The sequence below is a fragment of the Leptinotarsa decemlineata genome, unplaced genomic scaffold (genome assembly GCF_025532065.1).
Source record: "Leptinotarsa decemlineata unplaced genomic scaffold, Ldec_3_MD MMD2_tig00026354_RagTag_RagTag, whole genome shotgun sequence".
NCBI classification, from domain to species: Eukaryota; Metazoa; Arthropoda; class Insecta; order Coleoptera; family Chrysomelidae; genus Leptinotarsa; species Leptinotarsa decemlineata.
The window spans coordinates 2,884,938-2,906,042 of NW_027412702.1; the positions used below are offsets into that span (position 1 = coordinate 2,884,938).

Consider the following 21,105-nt stretch of genomic DNA (forward strand, 5'->3'; position numbering starts at 1 on the left):
GTCCCCTTCAAAGTAGTTCCCTTCAGATATAATACACTTGTGTCTGCGTTTTTTCCAATTCTCGAAGCAGTTCTGATATGCATTTCTGATATGTCCTTGAACGCGCAATCATCGCAAAACGCCGTCGTTTCATGGGTCTCTTCAATTTTGGGAACCTGAAAAGTCGTATGGGGGCAAGATAATACTCCTTATTGACCGTAAGACTATGTGGCAAAAACTACTGATGCACTATGCCACGGTAATCAAAGAAAACAGTGAGCAAAACCTTGACATTCAATCAAACTTTTTTGGTGTTGGTCTACTGGAAAATAATTTCATGGAAGGGTTATTACGTTAACCTTTCTCGATTTCACATATTTTCTAGAAACATGTGGATTCGTTTTCCAATGGCATTCCAGGTTAGCTTCCCAAATTTCCTTCTACCGCAGTTGTCGGTTAATTGGTCAAACCACCAACACTGACATAAAAACTTGGCAAGTTGACTTGGGTGTCACACCATGAGGTGGTTTCACTTATGTCTCGCTTGCGTTTATGTGGTTCTTTTAAATTAATTTTCTTGGTTATTCACATTTTGTCTTCAATCGAGGACCGCCTGCCCGTACTGACGATGCCAAAAGCTGTCTACCGGTGGCTCGTAGATTGAAATCAATATTGGAACGACCAGAATTGTACCTGCAATTCTGATCTGATGTATATATATAGGAAAGCAAAGGCAAACCGCGGACACGTGTTTCTGGCTATTGGCCTCATCAGCGCGGTGATATATATATATATATATATATATATATATATATATATATATATATATATATATATATATATATATATATATTTGTAGTACACCCTTCCCTCAAGCAAAAAAATCTCAGACTTCTTAGAGACATACTGATCGATAATTCTTATCCCAGAAAACTTCTTAATAAAATAATTTTCAATACTGGCAGTAATACAAATTCTGATGTAATTAACAGAAATGTATGTAATGATAGTTCACCTATCAATATTTCTTATAAATCTATACCTAACCTTGGAAATTTATCTTCAAATATCATAAAACTTTTTCATAATGAACAAAATATCAAAATATGCCAAAAAAATATTAAAACTATAAAGAATTTGAATACTAAATTGAAAGATAAAACTGATACAACAAAAAAGTCAAATGTGATTTATAACATTCCTTGTAATAATTGTAACTTGAATTATATTGGAACAACATCTAGAATTCTTAATGATAGAATAACTTCACATAAAAGTGATATAAAGCTCAATAAAAAATCATGTGCATTAGCACAACACTCTATAGAAACAGGTCATAAACCAAATTTCTCTAATGTCAAAGTTTTACATACAGAAAAAAATATTTCCAAACGCCTTTTTCTTGAAATGGTGGAAATTAATAAGTCTTCTGATTGTATGAATAAGAAAACTGACATTGATAATCTCAGCAGTATATATAGTAATTTACTAGAACTACATCAAAAACATAATAATAATGAAAGATGTATCAATCAATAACTCTTTCATTACAGTAAAAAATTATCAAATCATCATACCCATTGAAAAATGACATTTATGTGAAGGTATGACATTTGTCAAACCCACAAAAAAAAATCGTATACATGTTAACTTTTATGTCAATTCTATCTTCAATTTATTGTTTTTCACTCATTTTTACTGTAAGTATGATTTGTAATATTATTCAAAGGCGAAAATATTCAAAAATCATTAAATTATAGGCCCTGAAGAAGCTTCCCATTAGAAGCGAAAGCTTGGCAAAGTAAAGCAGAGTTTGATTTTTGATTTTTTGACTGAGAGACCCTGTTAATCCATTTTACCATACATTTCTCCAGTCGCTAACATTATCCAATTTATATATATATATATATATATATAAATATATATATATATATATATATATATATATATATATATATATATATATATATATGTATATGTATATGTATATGTATATAACTATAAATTATTTTGAAATTTGCCATTGAAAATAACCTGAATAACAGTATATAAGTATGTATATCTAAGCTTTATTATCATGATAAGTATTGAGCACCCAACACATTAAGTGAGTATAATCCAATTTTGTAAATAGAGTGAAAAATCATATTTTCAGGTGTATTATTTAGTATAGAAGTAACTACTACTTATTTCGCTGTTCGTAATTATTGGAGAGGTTTTTTTGCTGCTGTGTGTGGAGCCACCACGTTTCGTCTATTGGCGGTATGGTTCCAGAAAGCTGATACAGTCACTGCAGTATTCAGAACCAACTTTTTCATGGATTTCCCATTTGATCCTCAAGAATTATTTGTTTTCGCACTAATTGGGTGAGTTTTGATAGTATTTCATATATATTGTAGAATAATAATAATAATATATATATATATATATATATATATATATATATATATCTTCTATTAATTATCTGCGAGCACTTTCAACAGTTGGTAGTACTGTTATCTTCTAGGCACTCCTCAAACAGTTTGAGGAGTACCTAGATGACAATACTACCAACTGTCGAAAGCGCTCGCAGATAATTAATAGGAGATATAAAGCTTCAAATCCTTTTTGTAAAATTATATATATATATATATATATATATATATATGTTATATATATATATATATATATATATATATATGTTATATATGTATATATATATATATATATATATATATATATATATATATATATATATATATATATATATATCTATAGCAGTAGTAGAGAATGACGGGGAGAATGAAAAATGTAAACGAAAACAAAGAATAACAAGAATAATAATACAAAACCGAAATTATAATGAAATATAAAAATATTAATGACGGTGATGAAACTGGTAATCATAATGCAGATATTTCAATTCTTCATCCAACATGGTTTCATTTTTGAAATTTGGCTGTTTCTGGGTAACTAATAGTTTTATATTTGTTTGAGGAACCTGCACACAAAAAATAATACATTCAAAACTCACTCTGTAGATTTTCTATTGATTAAGCTTTGTTTATTTTTCAGATGGTTGAAAAGGTTGTATACCCAAAAAACAGTCTGTCCACCAATTTCTCATATTATGAAATATTCCTTTTTTCCATCCACAGGTTCTGCAATGAACCGTGGTTGTATATCGTTCACTTTAGATAAGATAAGATTTATTTTGATTTTCAGTATGAAAGGTTCACAAAACCGCGACACCTGTCAAAATAAATAAATATATAGTGAGTTTTGATATGGAATGGAGCTGGCCAATACTTGAGTATTGGCCAGCTCCATTCAACCCTAAAAATCTCCAGAGGGTTCATATCAAGTCATCTAGTTTGCAATTCTAAAGGAACACGTGTACTCATCTACCGAATGAGTTAACTGACCGTCCTAAATTAGTGTTACTTTCAGCAAGGTGAGGTACCTAGTCATTATGACAGGTTATTCGAAAGTGGTAAGATAACCGGTGAATAGGCAAATGTAGTCCAAGAGAATGGCCCGATAGATCTCCTGATGTGAGACACTAGAGTTATTCTTGGGGCTCCGTCAAATGGAAAGCATTTACATAACCGTAGAGTTCATAGAATAAAATGTGCTCCTAACGAAATTACGCCACAATCATTCATACAGTGTGTAAAAGCCAAATGGAATAAAGTCACTATTTCGGTTACTGTACATATTTTAACAAAACCCCGAAACACGTCAAATTTTAATTATAATTTGACATACTTCAACGGAAAAATGCTACCCCCACCTTCAAACCCCGTAGAATGACAGATACAACCCCCAATTTTTTAAATAGGAAATATACGCTTTTGATATATCGTTGGAAAGGTCTCTTCATTCTCTATTCAAAAATGTTATCGCTTCCAAGTTTTTTGCAACAATTAAGATAAAATAAATAAAAATCATGTGGTTATCGAAATTCGATAAAGTAAATTCAGAATACGAAAAAGAACTATGGATGTTAACGAAGTAGATGTTCAAAATGTTCACCGCGAACACCTTGGCAACAACCTAATCTCGAAGTAAATTGTCATCTAACATTATTTAACATATCAGGCGTGACCGACCTAATCGCAAGCGTTATTCGTTCTCTTAAGTCATTCATATGTGAAGGTATAATTTTGTACACATTGCTCTTTTCATATCTCCATAAATAAAAATCTAACGATGAAAGATCAGGTGATCGCGCTGGCCATTCAATCGATCCTCCCCTCCCTATCCACCGATTGGGAAATGTATCGAGGTATTGCCGGACATTAACTTGGTGATGTGGTGGTGCTCCATCCTGCTGAAACTATATCGTATTCTCTGGAACTTGAGGGTTTCCTGAATCAGGATATAAATTGGCTAAACTTGGAATGACATCGTTTTGAAGTAGTGCCAAATAATTATCACCATTCAAGTTGCCTTCAATATTAAAGGGTTTCCTACAATCCCTGTCCAAACATTAACCTTTTGAGGCAATTGTGTTCTTCTCCATCCAATTTTGACGATTAGCATGACCGTTAAGAGACAAAGTACACTCATCAGAAAACATAAAGTCTTCTAATTGAATAAGTTATTTTATTAAAATCGTCTTCCATGAGCTCCTGAGTAGGTATCATTTTATAGGGATGCATTTTATATTATTTTAATATGTTTACTATCGATGTATGGCTAACATTGAATGTAGTGGATGCCTGTCTACTCGATGTATGTGGGTTTTCCCCAAACTCAAGCATCACATCCAATTTGCATTGGCATTGCCATTGCATTGGCAGCTGTTTTTTTTATTCGCCCCACATAACCAAGCGCGCGAAACTGCTTCTCTATTTTTCTTATTGTTCCTTGAGATATGGACGGTGAATTAGAAAATTTCTCATGAAATAGGCGAGCTACTTCCTGTTGTGTTCGGGTTGTATCTCCGTAACCAATCATTTGTAAAACTGTTATTTTATGCATAATCTATTCCATTAATCTAACCATTTGTCAGACTTAAAGTTAACAAACTTTAAACTTAAATCAAATTACTGACAACTAATGTTGTAACAAACAAAACAAGTTAACAAGGCGTTTTGAAATAACGTTGCCACGGAAATAATATATAGATACCATCTAAAAAGAACATTGCTATGATTTTTGCTTACCTTCTTATTATCAATACCCCAACATCAAATGAGTTTTGAGTATATTGCAATAAGTTTTGAGTGTATTTTATCGAATTTCGGTAACCACATGATTTTAATTTATTTCATCCTGATTGTTGCAATAAACTTGAAAGCGATAACCTTTTTAAATAGAGAATGGAGAGACCTGTCAAACGATATATCACAAGCCTATACTTCCATAAAAAAAAATTGATGGTTGTATCTGTCTTTCGACGGGGTTAAAGGTAGGGGTAGCATTTTTCCGTTGAAGTATGCCAAATTATAATTTAAATTCAACGTGTTTCGGGATTTTATTAAAATATGTACCGTAACCGAAATATCGAATTTATTCCATTTGGCTTTCACACACTGTATAAGAAATAAATATGTCAACAAACTTCTTCATTATCAAAAAGGGAATAAAAGGTTTTTAACTTGAACCTCTGGCGTAGGACAAATTCAAAACGAGCACTTTTCCCAAACACCAGCACTAATACTCAATTTGCTTCATCTTGAACACCTGATCTGATTAAAAAAATTAAACAGTGTTGAATAGAAAACTGAGATAACAATCAAACCAGCTATCACAAGAGTCTAAAAAGTACTGAACATATTACCATTTTACGTGAATTTTGGACATCTTCTCCCATTCAAAAGTTAAGAAGGGTAACTTTTCACGTCCGTACTGTTTACATTTTTTTCTGGGAGTTTATTCATTCGAAGTGAAAGTTGTGTACTTATTATCATTTCACCAGAATCAACAGAACGTTATTCATGTGCACGGAAAAGTTATGAGAGTATTTTCTTAAACAATACAATGTATGTACATCTCTCAAGACAGATTTTCATTCTCATTTATTGGGATTTCAGGGCTTTTTGTGGACTAGGAGGAGCTTTCTACGTATGGGTACATCGACAGTATGTGATATTTATGAGAAACAGTAAGACTCTCAACAATTTTCTAAAAAAGAAGTGAGTTTATTAATGATGAGTTTCAGGTTCCCGGGTTATCGATCTAAATAGTTCTCAATAATTTTCAGTCGTTTCCTTTACCCTGGTATCGTATCACTTTGGGTCGCTAGTCTATCGTTTCCATTGGGTTCTGGTCAATTTCTTGCAGGTGACCTGAATACACATGAACAGGTTTCAGCCCTCTTCAGTAATTTTACATGGACCCGTGCCAACCTAACCGTTGCCCAGGATCGTATATTGGCCCACTGGAGGACACCTTGGACTGGAGTTATAGTCACTTTAGTTTGTCATATATTATTCAATGTAAGTATTAAATTAATTTTCATGAAATTTGGAACAATCCATAATGAGCATGTCATAAATTCAAAGTTCCTGAAAATGAAAAACTTGTGTTTGCATTGCTCTGGATAGTTGACATGTCACCTGTTTGAATATTTCTCAGCATTTTGCCAACATGAGCAGTTTTCCTTTCAAGAACTCAACAGACTCGTACTCTTTTTTTTTTAAATTCGACCCTGACTAAAACTGTATTTATATTACATTTAATTGGTTAGTTAATGAGTAGTTAGAGCCTATCTAAGGAATCTTCAAATGGGACAATTTCCGCATTATTTTATGATAACCAGACTTTATCAACTCCATTTTGAATTTCGTATGCTTTGTTCAAATTGTTTTATGCTTATGAATTTTGGTAGCTTTCCTGCATATGAAGTAGTTTTTGCAATGTCCTCAACCTTGATACAATGACCACTCATCTCTTTTGAATATATATATATTGCTCTTAACTCTTGCCACTTTTCTTTATCGATCTTGTTATGTTTCCAATATACACACTTCCATAAGTTTTGATGTTCTCTTACCATCCTTGATTTTTTTTATCGGATTGAAAACGATTTTAATGTAAAAATAAATTTTTTGTCTGTCTTTTTTTTTCGACACCATTGCATGAATGTCAGAAAAAAACACCAAATCATCTATCTGAATTCTTTTCTGAAATCACTCAAGGAGAGATAGTGATTCTGGTGTTCAGAGTTGTTTTGGAAAATTCACTGAAAAAATTTCAGGAGGAAATATAGGACATTTCCGTGGATATCATCATAAACATCCAAATTTTCAATTGCTCTTTTCGGGGCCTTTAGGCTCCTGACCGATTCCTTTCATCTTTCCACAGCTTGTTCTTTTGTTAAATTTCTGCTAGGGGTCCAATATTCGAAAATATTTCTTCTGCTAATGTGGTTTGATATAATTATAAAAAACTCTTTTGTAAAACACCCTTTTCAAGCGGTGTTAAGTAGTGTCCTGTCAAATTGATGGTTGTCCAGAAAGATCGGCAACAAAAGAGTAAATGAAGAGGCAAACCATCAGATAGAGCATCATTCACCTCATTCAAGTAACAAGTGAGTACAATTTTTGTTTGAAAAATATTGATGGATTACTGTTTTCAGTTTGTCACCTCTATTGTTTGCTCAACTTTGCCAGTACCCAGTGGAATTTTCATACCAGTTTTTAAAATTGGAGCAAGCTTTGGTAGAATAGTAGGAGAGATGATGCATATGTGGTTTCCAACAGGTGACTATCATACTCAACAATATCAGTAAAAATGAATAACCTTTTACAGGTGTATAAAGCCAAACTTCTATGTAGGTTAGAACAATATGCTTCTTCTTATATGCTATTATACTTTTCTCATAAAAAATTGCCCTACAAAAAATTCAATTGAATATTACCAAAATTAACGCTTCGCAGACGTAACGATCTCCACCTCCAAAATAAGCAAAAACTTTCATTTCAATAGTATATCGAAAGTAGTGAATTGACGCAATGGTAGTGTGCCCGACTCACGATCGGAAGGTGGTTAGTTCGATCACCACCTCGACGAGATATTTTTCTCGAGAGAATTTATCTAGTTAAAATTGGGATGATTTTGCAACGTTACAAGGTTGACGGTAGCGGTGGCGGTAGCGAATAGCCATGATGCTCCCCAGGTGGCTCGGAGAGTTATCAACATTGCCTACCACGAACACGAGGCTAATGGCCAAAGTAGTCGATGCCGTTGACACCCTGAAAATAATAATTAAGAATTACATACCAGTTAGATAAAATTAGATAACCAATTTATACAGTGCATTTCTTTAATTTTCCCCCTCCTTTTATTTTTTGAAGGGGTCAACTCTAGAAATTGAAATTTGGGATAACGCATGAATACTTTATTTTGAAGTGGAATTGACAGATGGCAGATGAAATTTCAAGATGGCAACTGGGCGCCATCTGGGAAAAAAAATTAAATGTGAAGGGGAGTCTTGTGATACATTATTTTGAAGCTCCTGACGAATACTTCACAACCCTAGAATATGAAGTCAATATCTTCAACTACTACAAAATGGCGGAACACATCGATATTTATAGAAATATTTCTTTTTATCTGCCATATGGCAATTCCAAGAACCAGATAAGGTGTGTTGAGTTATTTTTTGTTTATAAATACTTCAAAAAATGTCAGTACGACAATGAACATCATTGTTCAGTTAGAATATTCTCATTAAGTTTTCGGTTTCACTAGCAGAAAAGTACCACATCAACAGTCTCTAAAATGGTCAATTCTCATCCATTGGAAGAAAAAATTGAAGCGATTTTTATTTACGGTGCGATGCTTAACTTTCACGAAACCGAAAGGATTTTTAATGAACGATTTCCGAATCGTCCTATCTGTAGAAAATATTTGAGGGAGCTTGTATCCAAATTGACAACTTCCGGTAGTGTACATAACAAAAAGCCCCCAGGTCATCCGTCCACTCGGGAAGAACAGCAAGTGCAACAAATAATTGGTGAGATGGTAGTAAATTCTGGAAAGTCACGAAAGTTCCGTCACGAATGTTTGTGAGGTGCCTCCTTCTACTGTGTGGAGATTTTTGAAGAGGAATAGGTATCATCCATACAAAATTATAATGGTACACCAATTAACTGAAGCTGACCCTGATCGAAAAACATACTTCTGCGAAATCATGACGGAAACTATTGCAAGACAACCTACCTATCTCCACAATATTTGTTCTAGTGACAAATGTACATTTTTTTAAACGGCAATGTTCGCAGACAAAATTGTCGTTATTGGAGTGACACCAACCCTCACGTTTTCCTGGAAACACATACCCAATATCCAGAAAAAAATAACGTTTGGGCAGGAATATTGAGAAACCATATTGTAGGACTTCTATTTATTGGTCAAAATTCAACAGGGGAACTGTATTTGAATATGCTGGAAATTACTGTTGACCCTCTCATCACTGAAATCGTCGAAGCGAATCCTAATGGATATTGTGATCAAACAAGATGGAGCAGCAACACATTAATTTCACTAGTTCGGACTTCCATTGTCTATTAGATAAAATGATTTGAAATCCCTGAAACAAGTAAAAAAGAATAATTAAAAAAAAAAGAGAATAGTTGAAAATAACAATTATATTAAGCAACAATAAACCTGAAATGAAATGATAGTAAAATAACCTACAAGTAAAAAATATAATAATTGAATAAATAAAAATTAAAGGAATGCAAAAAGAAAATAATAAAAATAAAAAAGTGTAGAGATTCCAAGTCACGTTAGTTCACGACGTTTCGATTGTTGGTATCTACAATTGTCTTCGGGTGATGACTGGACTGATTCCTCCGAGAGATGACTATTTTATAGGTCGTTGAAATACTTTCACTTTCTCTACTTTCCATTTTCCGCTTCACTGATTCCGTGAGAGATGACCGATTTGGCGGGAGTTGGTCATTTCTCGTTTGATGATGGGTTTCCATATGTTTCGTATATCTACGCTGGCCTGGCTGAATACGTTGTTGGACAACATGTATGCGGCTTCCTTAAATTTTCTCCTGAACCAATGTTCCTCCCTGTGCAAGATCTCAGCTTGGGACCACTCGATGTTGTGTTGATGGGTCCAAACATGGTCTGCTATTCCTGATTTGCTGGTTTCTCCTCGCTGTGTGTGCTTCTTGTGCTCGGCAATGCGAATATTCAATGGCCTCTTAGTTTCACCAATATAGGATTTTCCGCACTCACAGGGTATCCGGTAAATGCAATTCTTGGAATCGCAGTCCGCGTTTGGGGGCCTGGTTTTCGTGAGGCTGCTACGGATAGTGTTACCGGATCTAAAACAGGTTCTAATGTTGTACTTGGAACCAATTCTTCTTATCCTCTCCGATAATCCTCTGATGTAGGGAAGTGAAAGCACTGGTTGTGACGGCTTCTCTTCCTTGCGAGGCTCCTGCTGTCTTTTGGCCAAAGTCTTTTCTACCATCGCTTTGGAGTATCCATTCCGCTGAAGATCACTTTTGATGATATCTAGTTCCTTCTCGAGACCTTCCTTTGTATTACAAAGCCCAAAAGCACGGTCTAATAGAGTCTTGATGATTCCTCTTTTTATCGATTGATGGTGGTTGGATTCGTGGTTCAGATACTGTCCCGTGTGAGTGGGTTTTCGGTATACAGATGTTTCCCACTTAGTGTCGGTCCTCTTCACCAAAACGTCTAAGAATGGCAATTCATTGTGGATTTCCTTCTCCATTGTGAAAGTGATGGAAGGTCTCACGCTGTTGATGTGTTTCAGAAAGGCGTCTAGTTCAGTATTCCCGTGGTTCCATATTATGAAGGTGTCGTCAACATATCTCAACCAGACTCGAGGTTTCTTGTGGGCTTCTTCAATGGCCAGAGTTTCAAACCACTCCATATATATGTTGGCTATGACTGGTGAAAGTGGCGATCCCATTGGCAGTCCCTCATCTTGTGTAAAGAATTCGTCCTTCAGTTGGAAATAACAGTTTCGTACACAGCATCCTAGTAATTCCATAATTACTTCTATAGGTAGATTCGTTCTCTCTTTCAGGTTCCCGTCTTCGGATAGCTTCCTCTGTATGATTTGGAGTGCTTCTTCGACCGGAACGTTGGTGTAAAGGCTTTCCACGTCGAAACTAATTAGTTGATCTTCCTGTGTGACTTCAATTGACCCTAGTAGTTCGACAAAATGTCTTGAATTCTTCACAAAAGACGATGTTTTCCCTTGTAATGGTTGTATTAAGGGAAGTAAAAATCTAGACAAGTTTTGAGTAGCCGAATCTCTGGAGCTGATGATCGGTCTAAGCGGAACGTCCTTCTTGTGGATTTTGGGTAGACCATACAAGTGAGGGGGCTTACTGTGGTGCGGTGTTAGGCATGATCTTTCCTTGTCCGAAAAATAGACTTGGTGTTTTTTCAAAATCTGGTACAACTTCCTTTCGATTGATGCAGTTGGGTCCCGTACGATCTTTGTGTATCGTCCCTTCTGCAGAACCTCTTCGATCTTCTGTTCGTAGAGAACGGTATCCATTACCACAGTAGCGTTTCCTTTATCTGCAGGTAGGATCTTAATGGTGTTGTCTCTACGTAGGCCGTTCAGAGCTCTACGTTCTTCCTTGCTGATGTTAGATGTTGGAACTGGTTCTCGATTCAGATGGAAAATTAGAGAACAGTTGGATCGAGAACCAGTTCCAACATCTAACATCAGCAAGGAAGAACGTAGAGCTCTGAACGGCCTACGTAGAGACAACACCATTAAGATCCTACCTGCAGATAAAGGAAACGCTACTGTGGTAATGGATACCGTTCTCTACGAACAGAAGATCGAAGAGGTTCTGCAGAAGGGACGATACACAAAGATCGTACGGGACCCAACTGCATCAATCGAAAGGAAGTTGTACCAGATTTTGAAAAAACACCAAGTCTATTTTTCGGACAAGGAAAGATCATGCCTAACACCGCACCACAGTAAGCCCCCTCACTTGTATGGTCTACCCAAAATCCACAAGGACGTTCCGCTTAGACCGATCATCAGCTCCAGAGATTCGGCTACTCAAAAACTTGTCTAGATTTTTACTTCCCTTAATACAACCATTACAAGGGAAAACATCGTCTTTTGTGAAGAATTCAAGACATTTTGTCGAACTACTAGGGTCAATTGAAGTCACACAGGAAGATCAACTAATTAGTTTCGACGTGGAAAACCTTTACACCAACGTTCCGGTCGAAAAAGCACTCCAAATCATACAGAGGAAGCTATCCGAAGACGGGAACCTGAAAGAGAGAACGAATCTACCTATAGAAGTAATTATGGAATTACTAGGATGCTGTGTACGAAACTGTTATTTCCAACTGAAGGACGAATTCTTTACAGCCAACATATATATGGAGTGGTTTGAAACTCTGGCCATTGAAGAAGCCCACAAGAAACCTCGAGTCTGGTTGAGATATGTTGACGACACCTTCATAATATGGAACCACGGGAATACTGAACTAGACGCCTTTCTGAAACACATCAACAGCGTGAGACCTTCCATCACTTTCACAATGGAGAAGGAAATCCACAATGAATTGCCATTCTTAGACGTTTTGGTGAAGAGGACCGACACTAAGTGGGAAACATCTGTATACCGAAAACCCACTCATACGGGACAGTATCTGAACCACGAATCCAACCACCATCAATCGATAAAAAGAGGAATCATCAAGACTCTATTAGACCGTGCTTTTGGGCTTTGTAATACAAAGGAAGGTCTCGAGAAGGAACTAGACATCATCAAAAGTGATCTTCAGCGGAATGGATACTCCAAAGCGATGGTAGAAAAGACTTTGGCCAAAAGACAGCAGGAGCCTAGCAAGGAAGAGAAGCCGTCACAACCAGTGCTTTCACTTCCCTACATCAGAGGATTATCGGAGAGGATAAGAAGAATTGGTTCCAAGTACAACATTAGAACCTGTTTTAGATCCGGTAACACTATCCGTAGCAGCCTCAGGAAAACCAGGCCCCCAAACGCGGACTGCGATTCCAAGAATTGCATTTACCGGATACCCTGTGAGTGCGGAAAATCCTATATTGGTGAAACTAAGAGGCCATTGAATATTCGCATTGCCGAGCACAAGAAGCACACACAGCGAGGAGAAACCAGCAAATCAGGAATAGCAGACCATGTTTGGACCCATCAACACAACATCGAGTGGTCCCAAGCTGAGATCTTGCACAGAGAGGAACATTGGTTCAGGAGAAAATTTAAGGAAGCCGCATACATGTTGTCCAACAACGTATTCAGCCAGGCCAGCGTAGATATACGAAACATATGGAAACCCATCATCAAACGAGAAATGACCAACTCCCGCCAAATCGGTCATCTCTCACGGAATCAGTGAAGCGGAAAATGGAAAGTAGAGAAAGTGAAAGTATTTCAACGACCTATAAAATAGTCATCTCTCGGAGGAATCAGTCCAGTCATCACCCGAAGACGATTGTAGATACCAACAATCGAAACGTCGTGAACTAACGTGACTTGGAATCTCTACACTTTTTTATTTTTATTATTTTCTTTTTGCATTCCTTTAATTTTTATTTATTCAATTATTATATTTTTTACTTGTAGGTTATTTTACTATCATTTCATTTCAGGTTTATTGTTGCTTAATATAATTGTTATTTTCAATTATTCTCTTTTTTTTAATTATTCTTTTTTACTTGTTTCAGGGATTTCAAATCATTTTATCTAATAGACAATGGAAGTCCGAACTAGTGAAATTCATCACGAAACATTGTCAATCACCCTCAAACAAACCAACACATTACTCCAGACAAGTAAGAAACTATTTGGATACCAATTTTTCCGGTATTGGATTGGCCGTTTCGGTCCTACAGAATGACAAGCCGCTTGCCAGATTTGACACCTTTGGACTTTATTCATGGGGCTATTTGAAGCTAAAGGTGTACGAAACTGAAACTGCGGCAGAGAATAATAAATATTTGTAGAGATGTTGACAATACTGTGTTCGCAAATGTTAAATGTCGATGTATTCAGGCAATTATTAAAAGTTCCGCCATTTTGTAGTAGTTGAAGATATTGACATTATATTCTAGGGTTGTGAAACAGTTGTCAGGAGCTTCAAAAAGATGTGTCACAGACCCCCTCTTTCCGTTCAATTTTTTTCCTAGATGGCGCTCAGTCGCCATCTTGAAAGTTTCAACTGCTAATTTCACTTCAAAATAAAGTCTGCATGCATTAATTTCATTATCCCAAATTTCAATTTTTTGAGTCGACCCGTTCAAAATATAAAAGGGGCGGGGGACATAAAAGAAATGCACTGTATAATTCAATGAAGAAACCCAATACATATTCTTCTATAAAACCGCAGAATATATTAAAACATTCCTTCATTTCAAATGTCGTCCTTGTAACTGCAAACCGCTTCGCTGTGTTATGGACAAATCAGGAAAAGTAATTGACCATTTTGTTCAACTACCAACTGCCATCATGATTTCGATTCCAAACAGCAAAAATGTCTACCACTCGTTTATAGAGTGAAGATTTTTTTTTTCGAAATGTTTGCATAGATTTGAGTCACTGCCTAACCTGGTTCTTCTTTACATTAGAATTTCAATTTTATTTTCACATTGTGATAGGAGCAGCAACCAAAAAAATTCAAAACTATATTTCCTCCATTTTATACTATAGCAATCAACTGTCTTTAAAATTAATCATCTTTATCATCGAATAAGTTTATGAATAGCTCAAGCGCTCCAAACTCTATAATAATTTTTCTTTCAGGAATGAGATACGGCGGAAAAGTGGCCCAAATAATTCCTGGCGGTTACGCAACTGTTGGTGCGGCAGCTTTTAGCGGATCTGTCACCCACACCATTTCAGTATCTGTGATAGTTTTTGAAATGACTGGACAAATTACTCATATTATACCTATAATGATAGCGGTTTTAACTGGAAATGCTATTGCAAGTCTATTGGCCCCAAGTATTTACGACAGTATCATATTGATCAAAAAGTTGCCATATCTACCTGATTTACTACCAAGTAGTAGTGGTAAGTATATAAACTGTACTGTAGTATGGTTATTTTGTAAAAGATAGTGGATAATACATAACGATTATTGATCTCAAGAAACATACAATGTTCATACAGGGTAATGTGAACATACCTAATACAATTAACAAGCGGTGACGTGGTCACCACTAATCTAACTTGAACTTTCTTTTCAAAACCGTGTTGGGAATCACACGTTAAAAGGTAAGACCTCGTTAGTCCTTAGCTCGCACAAGTTTCTCAACTTCTGAGAGTTGTTGTTCGTATGGGGGCGGCAGCTGATTAACAGAAAAACATATTCTAAACAGATTTTTTTTCAACAGAATTCATGTATGGTATACAGGTATTCTGGCAATATGCATTTATCCTAACAACTAATCGAATTACATACCTACATACATTATTTCAATTCCATATTTATTAAATTTTCAGAATCAGGTCAATTTTAACAGATTAGATCACCAAGTTTTATTGATACTAATTTTTTGATGGGAGCTTTCACACTTTTCCACCTCAGGTAACGTGGTGGCCAGATCAAAATCCTCCCTAACAAGTTAATATTATGAACTTGTGACAAACAGAATTTGCCAAAATAAAGGAAAAAATGTAGTTCAATAAATATTCCTCCAGATGAAAGAACGTAGGCTTTAACAAGAGAACAAAATCCGCAACATTGCTGAGACTTCGCACTCACTTATGATGTACAGTGTGTTCAGAGTGTGCCAAATTGGACACTTTCAAAGGGAAACTCCTATTTTCAAAATAAAAAAAGTTAATGATGAAAATCCTCACCAACTTTTTGGCTGCAAATTTTAGTAATAATTGGATAGCCAACCAAGGACCCAACCGTTGGCCGGCCAGGTCACCGGACCTAACGGCTATGGACTTTTACCTCTGGGGAAGTTTGAAAGATTTTATTTTGAAATTGCCAACCAATTCTAGATACGAATTGGAAGAGGCAGTGATGCAGTTTTGCTTCTCTCAGTCCATTTGTCTCACTCACTCCTGTGTCTAGAAGAAGCTGGTAGACATTTCAAACGCCTGAAGAACGTCTGAAAAAATATATTTTATTGTTTGTTCTTTATCATTATTATTTTTATTGTTGGAGTTTCATTTATTAATAGTAAATATGGTATACATTCTTATCAGTTTTATTAAAACTATGTGTTTTTATTACTGCTGTGAAAAGCTTTCTTAATATTTGATAGCTACTAGTAAGCAATTACTATCTGTTTTATCGCCCGCGTCGTCCAAAGCCTACTCGATCAAAGTGTGCGTTTCAAAGTCTACATGAAAAACCTAAAAGCTCTGTATTTCAAATATGACTCTAGCAAAACATCAAGTGTGCTACATTTTTGAAAAGGTAATTTTAAGCTCCATTAAAATATGCAGGCATATACAGTCTCATTAAAAAATTGTTTTCCATCAATAATTTTTGATATCTCATTTGAAAAAATGAGTTTTCACACCATTGAATTCTGTAAAAAAATGCTTTGAAAATGTTTTCATATGAAAAATTAATTTTTGGCAGAAAAAAGTTACAGCAACTTTTCGAAAATGTTCATATTCGAAAAACATGCTGTAACTCAGAAACGATGATATATATCGGTATGCGGTTTTAACCAATGAGTTTGTCATAAAATTTTACCCTAAGAGACAGCTATCAGTTTTCATCTAACCGGTTTGAAAACAGTAGTTTTCTTTTAAAACTGTCCAATTTGGCCCCGGATGATGTTCTCTTCAATTTTATCAGATCATTTTTTAATTTAACCAAAAAAGTAACTGATTTAATTCCACCAAGTAAACTAATAAATGGTTATTCAATGACAGTGTTCACATTTCCATTCAAATTTGGTTAAATTTTGGCGTTTAAATTACTGGATTACCTGGTATCGTACCTGGTAAACATCCCTTTTTAACAACGCCAACGAGGCGAAGTATAAGAGATTTTTCGATCTAAATGATTCAAAATAAACTCAACTACCTTATTTTGCAATGACTGGAGGAATTTAAAAATTGATATTTTCATCGTCTAACATACTCAGATTTCCTATATTCACAGTTCAACGGTATATCATAAATTTCAGAAATTCATCATCAATTCATTCACTTCATTTTCAGGAATGTACGATGTATATGTTGAAGACTTCATGGTGAGGGATATAAAATATATTTTCCACGGAATGTCATACGATCAACTCAAAGCAATACTGAAGGAAAATAGAAGATTGCAAAGTTTCCCACTTGTTGACAAACCAGATAGCATGGTTTTATTGGGCTCAATTCGGCGACTCCATCTCATACAACTGATAGAGAAACATATTGGACGAGAAAAAAGACTACAGGTAGGGCTCATACAAATTTAAAGTAATCTTTAAAATAAAAAAACTTTCTCAGGCAGCCGCTATAAGACAAAAGGAAGCCGAAGAGAAAGCTAGAGAAGAAGAATTGAAGATAGTTGAAGAACGACAGAGAAGACCGTCGCGATTCCAAGTTACTCCGGCACCAGATATGTTGCAAAAACAGATTTCTGAAAACGAACTGGACAAGGTAGTCATATTAGATGTCTCCAGTTATTTCCCTTAATCTGTTTATCATATTCCAGCCCGTGTACAATCCGGTATATGGTACATTGCCAAAGAAATCCATACTTAAGAAAACTAATTCAGTTACGCTCAGGGGATTCACGCCATTTTTATCCACAAGTCCTAATGCCACGCCTTATAGTACTGTTACAGGGGCTGAGAGTAGAATAAGATTAGCATTTGAAGCTATATTCAGGTGAGTTTGTGCTTCTTAATTCTCAATTACGCTATATTCAAATACATTATATAAACGTTAGCATTATTCACGGAATAGGGTCTGAGCTGTCAGTTGTTCACAACAAATTGAATAGGTACAATTTCTGACCGTCATCTAGGCATGAGATTTTCATAAATGTTCAGTTAGGCATTGATAAATCTTTCTTATTAGTCAGTGGGCTATGCTTGAAGACAGGCAGTAAACAAATCTAAAGAAATCAACATAAATGTTCAAGCCCGTTGAAATGTTCAACTACACATTAGGTTGAATGGACTGACGCCTATCAGAAAATATCATTGACTTTATGTCGATGATGGCCACTATCTTGCACTGACGAGTGACTAATAAGCCCGAAACCGTTCTGCAAGTGTGCCCGTTCCAAAATTGGAGGTCGACGTTTTCAGTTGTATTGCCAATTACATATGCAGGAAATTTTCTGTGAAGATTCCTACACTGATGCCTGTCGGATATAATCCAACGCTGTTCGTGGTATTAGCCAGTGGAGTAGTTGTTTTCTGATAAGCGGCAGTTTATCCAACCTACTGTGTAGGTATAACCGAAACGGGCTTGAACATTTGAAGTTAATTTCTTTAGATTAATAAATTTGTTTGTTGGTTGACATTTTTAAGATAAGGGGAATAGCAGACGGTTGGAATTATCGATAAAAGATAATAAAAGTTATAAATTTGAATTTTCAGAAGATCCATACCAATATTGTTGCGCTGGTTTGACAACTTTTTGAATTTTTCAATTTTTTTTTAAATCTAATTGGGAGGCTGAATTAACGAAGAGAGTGTTGAGGGAGTTTCAGGACATTGTTGCTAATTCCAAATGTTTTCAATGTTTTCTCATTTTTGAAATTCATCAAAAGAGATTTGTTCTTACGAATTCAAAATGAAGGTTATTTTTCAAGCTTTAAAATGAACAATGTTTTCGTTAGTGAATTGAAAAATTCAGATATTGAAAACTTGAATTGAAATGTTTCGTCTAGAAAAGAAAGTAACAATCCACTTTGGTTCTTGAATCACTTCAACTCCCTGTAGTCGATATAGGAATTCGTGAAGTTGCTCTTTATGTCTTTCAGTATCAAAAAAAAAACGTGTACATCTCGAGACGCCCGATAGAAGTGATAACTTGAACTAATCTAAGTTGAACCATTTAATATCCTCATAATATCCTGAAATATTTGGAAGGCTTCAACATCTTGAGCTATCATCAATATGGTTTTCGGAAACGAAGATCAACAGGCAACCTTCTATCATATGTTACCCATATTTGGAATAACGCAATCGAGAAACATGGAGAATCAAGAGTTGTTGCGCTTTATATTTCTAAGTCCTTTGACCGTGTGTGGCATTAGCAAAAAAACTAGATTCCAATATATTGCTTTGCTGACGACAGCACACTTGTCTTGTCATTCCATTTGGATTTCAGGACATCGGCTACGGAGGCACATCTTCACCGGCAGCAGAAGATTGCATATCTTAATGAGGATCTAGAAGTGATTTTGAATTGGGGTGAAAGTAGCCAGATTCAATTTAATGCCACATAAACCCAGGCATCAGTTTTCTCCAAAAAGGTAAATATCTTCGAACCGGATATAATAATGCCAAGTCAGACAATTCCGTTTTCTGCTTCGATAAGTTTGTTGCGGGTTGAAATGGACACCAATATGTCTTGGCATAATCATGTTCCGAACCAGAAAACTGTACACACCTCAGCAACTTTTGATGCTTTATAAAGCTCCAATCAGATCTTCTTTGGAGTATTGTTCTTATGTATGGAGCTCTGCCCCCAAACATACCCTGAAAATGCTGGATTCCATCCAGAAAAAAGCCATCCGCTCAATTGGAGAGGCGATTATCACGTGCAACCTTGATAGCCAGGAACATCGAAAAAAGGTTGGAGATTTGTCTGTCTTCTATAGATACTTTCACGGGAAGTGTTCAAATGGCTTGGCACATTTGATTCCACCAAGAGCGGTACATATTAGAAATACCTGACGGACTGTGGCTGCTGATCGTTTTGAGGTTCAACTCAGTACACCTAGAACTTTACTGTTTGAGAACCCTCTCATCTGGAGAACTGCGTTTTTGTGAAATAAACTTCCTGAGAACGTTTCTCCAAATGAATTTAATCTCCAGCGATTCAAATCCAATGTGAGTCGCTACATTCGAACGGGCACCGCTCTGAGAGCGCCTTAAGTATTTTTCTGCAGTGCATTTCATCAGTTTGGACTTTCATTGTTTAATATGATATAAATTGATTTGAAATGTCTGAAAGAATCTGTAAAATATTAAAAAGATTAGCTGAAAAAACAATTTTATTAAGCAAACAACTCAAATTACCATGAAAAAAACATACAAGCAACAACCAAAAATAAATAAAAAAAAACAACTAATAACATTGAAAAAAAAAATTAAAAGATTCCAAACCAAGTTACTTCATGACATTTCGATTATTTGTATTCAATTTTTTTGGTAGTTGTTTGTATGTTTTCTCATTGTAATTTCAGTTTTTTGCTTAATACTATTGTTTTTTCAGCTTATCTTTTTAATTTTTTCACAAATTTTTTCAGGGATTTCGAATCAATTTATATCATATTAGACGATGGAAATGCACCACGAAACATTGTCAACCATTTTTTGTAGTGCTTGTGTTTTGTCCTTGAAAAAAAAATATTGGAATTGTTCAAATCGAGAAAAGTTCAGGTCATTACACAAAATTAGTATCATCATTTTCAGGCCAGGATTCACATAAATAAAGAATATAACGTACTCAACTGTGAAAGATTTTCATAATACTGTCAACAATATATGTCTAACTCACACGTCTGTCCGGCAAGAGAGAAGGAGCCTGCCTTCCGCTGACATGCGTGAGAGAAAGGGAAGCTAGACAAACTGGCACCGTTACACGTTAGGTAACGAAGCGGTTTACCCTCCCATAAGAAGTTATCACTTCTAAAATTAAATAAAACTGAAAAAGGTTTATTCCAAAAACTATTTCAATATATTCTATTCATATCAATCATACAGTAATGTATTAAATTCCAATTTCAGAAAATCATCCCAATTGCAAGACGTTGATACTGGCGATAGCCAGTTGTTGAGAACAAAATCCTTAGAACGAAAACCTCAAATCATCCCACTTAGCCCATCTGGATCGAAAAAAGTACAATTGGTAAGTACTGGTTCATTTATAAAAATTAAAAAGTAATGAACGGTGCTTTGATTTCAAAATTAACTCCAATGTCATTTTTTTTCGAGTGCATAGAATAGTGCATAGTGTATAGGAATGTTGTAATATTCAC

At 35.4% G+C, this 21,105-nt stretch overlaps 1 protein-coding gene across 1 annotated transcript in view; it reads left to right on the plus strand.

Moving 5' to 3' along the window:
- The window catches only part of LOC111507343 (chloride channel protein 2), a 92,628-nt gene that overhangs the window by 67,141 nt on the left and 4,382 nt on the right, over positions 1-21,105 (plus strand). The window contains exons 8-16 of the mRNA XM_074184395.1: positions 2,135-2,345; positions 6,000-6,101; positions 6,170-6,404; positions 7,547-7,670; positions 14,724-14,993; positions 17,115-17,338; positions 17,391-17,543; positions 17,599-17,774; positions 20,855-20,975. Of these exons, the coding sequence (XP_074040496.1) occupies positions 2,135-2,345; positions 6,000-6,101; positions 6,170-6,404; positions 7,547-7,670; positions 14,724-14,993; positions 17,115-17,338; positions 17,391-17,543; positions 17,599-17,774; positions 20,855-20,975 (1,616 nt within the window). The remainder of the gene's footprint in view (positions 1-2,134; positions 2,346-5,999; positions 6,102-6,169; positions 6,405-7,546; positions 7,671-14,723; positions 14,994-17,114; positions 17,339-17,390; positions 17,544-17,598; positions 17,775-20,854; positions 20,976-21,105) is intronic.